The sequence below is a fragment of the Cyphomyrmex costatus genome, unplaced genomic scaffold (genome assembly GCF_001594065.2).
Source record: "Cyphomyrmex costatus isolate MS0001 unplaced genomic scaffold, Ccosl1.0 scaffold44, whole genome shotgun sequence".
NCBI classification, from domain to species: Eukaryota; Metazoa; Arthropoda; class Insecta; order Hymenoptera; family Formicidae; genus Cyphomyrmex; species Cyphomyrmex costatus.
Window position 1 is genome coordinate 264910 of NW_017278641.1, and position 4778 is coordinate 269687.

General features: G+C 34.8%; 1 protein-coding gene across 1 annotated transcript; it reads left to right on the forward strand.

The window, feature by feature from the left end:
- Nucleotides 1-1048: 1048 nt before the first annotated feature.
- LOC108777494 (uncharacterized) lies at nucleotides 1049-2342 on the forward strand. Its single transcript, XM_018544406.1, has 3 exons — nucleotides 1049-1146; nucleotides 1256-1605; nucleotides 1699-2342. Exons 1-3 carry the CDS (start codon nucleotides 1049-1051, stop codon nucleotides 2340-2342), a joined length of 1092 nt encoding a protein of 363 aa, XP_018399908.1.
- The last annotated feature ends 2436 nt before the right edge of the window (nucleotides 2343-4778 follow it).

Genomic DNA, 4778 nt, shown 5'->3' on the forward strand with positions numbered 1-4778 from the left:
CCGAAATAAGGGCGCAATGCGCCTGTACATATGTTAACAATAATTCGCAGGGACAGCAGCCACCGAAACCGCCAGTCTCGTCGGAAAATGCCGACCGTCGCCGAGGACCGCCGATCGGAAATCTTCTCCCACGAGAAGCCGATCAGCGGAGAAAATCGAGGATAGTCGGAGCAATTCGAGCGAGACTGGCGGTCTAGTATAAAATACCGCGTCGACAAGACGTCGAGACCATTTTTCCGCCGTTTTTTCTTGCTCCTAGAACACGATCACCAGCTCCTAGACCACGATCCTAGACCGTGCTCCGAAGCCGTCTCAAAGACTTGCTCACTCCGACAAACCTGAGGGGTAGGGCGTATCCTGCCTTTGCCGGGCGTTCCCGGCCGCCGGACGAGCTGTCCAAGATACAAATTCCGAGCACGCGAGTCAAGTGCTAGACTTGTAACGTGTTGTTCCGACAAACATGAGGGGTAGGGTGTACCTTGCCTCTGTCGGGCGTTCCCGACCGCCGGACAACCGCTACAACTATTGTCACCACCTTCCGCTCATTCTTTTCCGCATCCCGTATTTTCCTTCCCGATACTTGACATTCGAAAAGGGGTAGGATGCTCCTTGCCTCCGTCGGGTGTTCCCGGCCGTCAAGTATCGGATCCATTTTCCTGCCGTCAATCATTATCGGAATACGCGTCGCTCCGCGAAATCTTAAGCCCGTTCTACATTAGTTGCAAGCACCCAATCGCATGAGCGCAAACAATAAGAAGTCGCGGAAATTTTGCGGGTTAATGTCTATATTGCAGTTATAAGTCGCAGTACAAGAAATTAAAAATGGATGCCGAACAACGTTGATTATTTTTGATACTTTGTAATGGATTATTGTGTTATGCAAAGTTACTGTTATTATTGAAAAAAAAAACGAAAGAGAAGATGGTGGATTCGTCCTTTAAATAATTATGAAAGGCATCGCAATGTGGGTTTTCATATGAATTTATTTAACGAGATCAGACAAACTGATCATGAGCAATTTTTTATGTATACGCGTATGTGGCCACATATGTTTAATGAACTTTTAACTCGAGTTCGTCCGTTTTTGGAGAAAAGTGGTCCACGGCGTCCACACTCTGTAGAACTAAAGTTGGCTTTAACTTTATCGTAAGTAGAGTTTGTAGGTTAGAATGAGTTATGTCATTATATTTATTGATAATTATGTATATGTATCTAAATATTTACGTATCTAACATTTCTTTCACACTTTGTATAGGTTTCTTGCACATGGTGACAGCGTAAATTCCAAAGCGTGGGAATTTCGTATTGGACGCTCTACTGTATATACCACTATTCACGAAGTCTGTCGTGCATTGTGGCATACACTTCAACTAATAGTTCTTCCCGAACCTAATGAACGGAAATGGTCTGAAATTGCTGAAAGTTTCTTCGAGAAATGGCAGTTTCCGAATTGTGTGGGAGCTCTCGATGGGAAACACATTAGAATTCAAGCTCCAACCCATTCAGGAAGTCAATTTTTTAATTACAAGAAGTACTTTAGCATCGTTTTCTTAGCAATATGTGATGCAAATCATAAATTTGTGTGGGTGGACATTGGGCAATATGGTAAATAAACATTCCTTGTATTGGAAATTCAATTATATGGTTGCAATGTTTTAAAAACATTAATCCATGATTCTTCTTCCATATTTTTTACAGGGGGTATCAGCGATAGCGGTGTATGGAGTAACACTGAATTAACAGCCAGAGTTCGAGAAAAAACTGCTGAAATTCCAGGTCCTCAGCATCTCCCAGGGACAGCAATTAAAACCAATCATGTGTTTTTAGGCGATGAAATATTCCCTCTTGATCTGCATTTATTAAAATCTTATAATAAAAAAGAATTAACTGATAATCGACGGATTTTTAACTATAGATTGTCAAAAGCACGCCTAAGTATTGAAAATACATTTGGTATTCTTTGTGCACGCTGGCAAATTCTCAATAAACCTATAAAATTCTCTTTAACTAATTTGGAGGAAGTAACAAAAGCTTTAATTTGTTTACATAATTATATTATGATGATGGAGGAAAGATTTGAAATACCTCAGCGACGCTATTGTTCACAAAATTTTGTCGATCGTGAAAATGCAGATCATGAGATAATGGAAGGAGTATGGCATGGTATAACAGAAAAAGGAACATTATTCGAGAATATCCAAAAAATGGGAGGCAATTCAGGCTCGAATCCTGCTAAAGCACAAAGAGACGTCTTGTGCGAATATTTTGTAACAGATGTTGGATGCAAACAAACCCCCTGGCAATACGAATACGTTTTTAGAAGTGCCAACATTAATACGTAGATGTAACTAAAATTTACAATTTATGTTTTTAATCTATTACTTGATTAATTGGTGATAAAAATAATTATTTTAAAATGTCACCTTACGTTACTATAATTCTGTCATGACTGTTTTTGTCAGATAAGTTACAGTTACAAATTTGACAAGTTAGGCATATGTAAAATAAATAGTGAATGAGTGGGAAAAAAATATTCTAAATGCAATAATTTATCGTTACCTTTATTGTTAGTTTATTATAATACTAGCCACATAAAAGTTTTAGTAATAACTATTCTGATATTATTCATCACAAAGTTTATATATATTTTATAGATTATATAGATTTTAGTATTATATAGATTTTAGTATTATATAGATTTTAATTCACAACAAAGTTTGCATATATATATGTAATAGCATTTTTCATGGGCAGAACTAGTACGCACTCAGTACACTTTAGAATCGTACATAAATCGATGTAAAGATGTACACATATGTTTAATAAAAATACAGAAACGAATTAAACCTCGAAATTCTCAATAGATTTTATTATGCTATTTGATAAAACATACTTTAAGGATCTCATCAATTGAGATACTTCATTTTTACATTTAGTTTAGAATAGTACTCAAGTGCACAAGTTCTACCAATGAAAAATAAGGTAATGATGGCAATCCTGTAAAAGCATTTGTTTTTATTTTTTATAATATAAAAATAAATTTTATAATAATTTTATAATATAAAATTTTATAAACATTCTACTTTGAATAATCATATATAAATTATAAAAACAATAATGTGATCCGAATCGAAATTTTTTGATCCTACTTTGAATCTTATAGTTTTAGGACGTATACAGACTCTAAATAGATTTCATAATAGGGTCTCTCGTCTAATGAATTGAGCTCCTACGTTGAACCTGTAAATGACAATTATTGGAAAATTTCCTATTTTTAGGTAGTTTCTAAATAATAAAACTTAAAGACATAACTGCATTTAAAAACTCAACACTTAGGGCGACTGTTACCAACTTAATCGACGATTAGTATTATAATTATTGACTTAATTGACGATTAGTCCATTGGAATTGACCAATCGCGTCTGTCGTCAAAACTAAATGATAAATGCGATTGGTTAATTCCAATGGACTAATCGTTGATTAAGTAAATCGGCGTTGGTAACAGTCGCCCTTATTTGCTAATTATTTGTTAATTCATATGTCAACTAAACTTTGGTCATAAATTATATATGTATTGATACTTTAATACTGATACTTTAATACTGTGCAACTCTAGAAAACTGAAGATGACTCTAATTTAAAGTCAATAATAAAATAAAACTTATTTTTTATTTTCGTAATTCTTTAAAATATTTAATATTTCGATAAGGCACTGTGTTCTCTGTTGTGTACAGACTCTTTGAAACATTGATTTGATGATTTGCATGAAACTTTCTATCTCTGGATCTATATTGGGTGCTCTCTCTTCTTGATGCTGAATATTTCCAATGGATGGTTGAGTAACCATCTGCTGACTGATAGTGACTAATGTTCCTACCAGTTTATTTAAATTATTTGTGTCATCATCGTTTTTAATTTTCTTTTTTCGATAGGAATCATCCGGAGATGGTGTCCGAATGATGTGTCTCTTTGTGGAATGTTTATAGGTGGAGATAGAACTGCAATCTGTGCTTGATCTATTCTGATTCTCTAAAATACAATATTTCGTAAATTATTTCATATTAAAAACTGACAAACAATAATTTAATGTATATGCAGCTATTTAATACCTGTAAGATTGCCAGATAACATATTTTTTATTTGATTCGATTCTTGTAAATCACATTCTTCCACAAATTGAATATTTATGTCATCGAATGTATCATTTTGTCGCAACTGAGTGCTACAGGTTGGACTGGAATGCAATTGTGATATCAAGCGACGCGGTAGCGTCGCGACGCCAAGTGCATAAAATAAAAATATAACTGTTTGACTGCTTGACATGATCGCTTGACTTGATTGATGCGTGTATATGTTCATGTCGCTGTCAAATTCACGACGCTACCACTAGCTTTATCTCGAGTTTTCACATCTTCAAACTTTAGATTAAAATTACTCAGAATTTAAAAAGCCCAATCAAAAATCTAAAAATACTTTTATTACATAATGTCATCGGTATCTTTCGATTGCGACCAGTTCGAATAAAATTGGTGCAGCCGATACCGAGATCTAGAGACCGAGTCCCAAAAAGGGACCGTTTCAGTCATTTCAGAAGACGTACGTGTGACACATACATGTATTTTTTAATCGTACGTGTGACACATACATGTAAACCGGTTTGTCCATTAGGCTGCTGTTCACAATGTCTACATTCAAAAAACAGTCATCATATGTGATTAAGCTGCTGTTCCTAATAAAAATATATAAATTTAATTTAATTATTAATTAAATAAATAAAT

Excerpts from the sequence above, each read along its gene's own strand:
- LOC108777494 (XM_018544406.1), top strand. The coding sequence starts at position 1,049 with ATGTTTAATGAACTTTTAACTCGAGTTCGTCCGTTTTTGGAGAAAAGT. Across the intron at positions 1,147-1,255 it reads AAGTTGGCTTTAACTTTATC|GTTTCTTGCACATGGTGACA; the intron begins GTAAGTAGAGTT and ends CACTTTGTATAG. Across the intron at positions 1,606-1,698 it reads GGTGGACATTGGGCAATATG|GGGGTATCAGCGATAGCGGT; the intron begins GTAAATAAACAT and ends TATTTTTTACAG.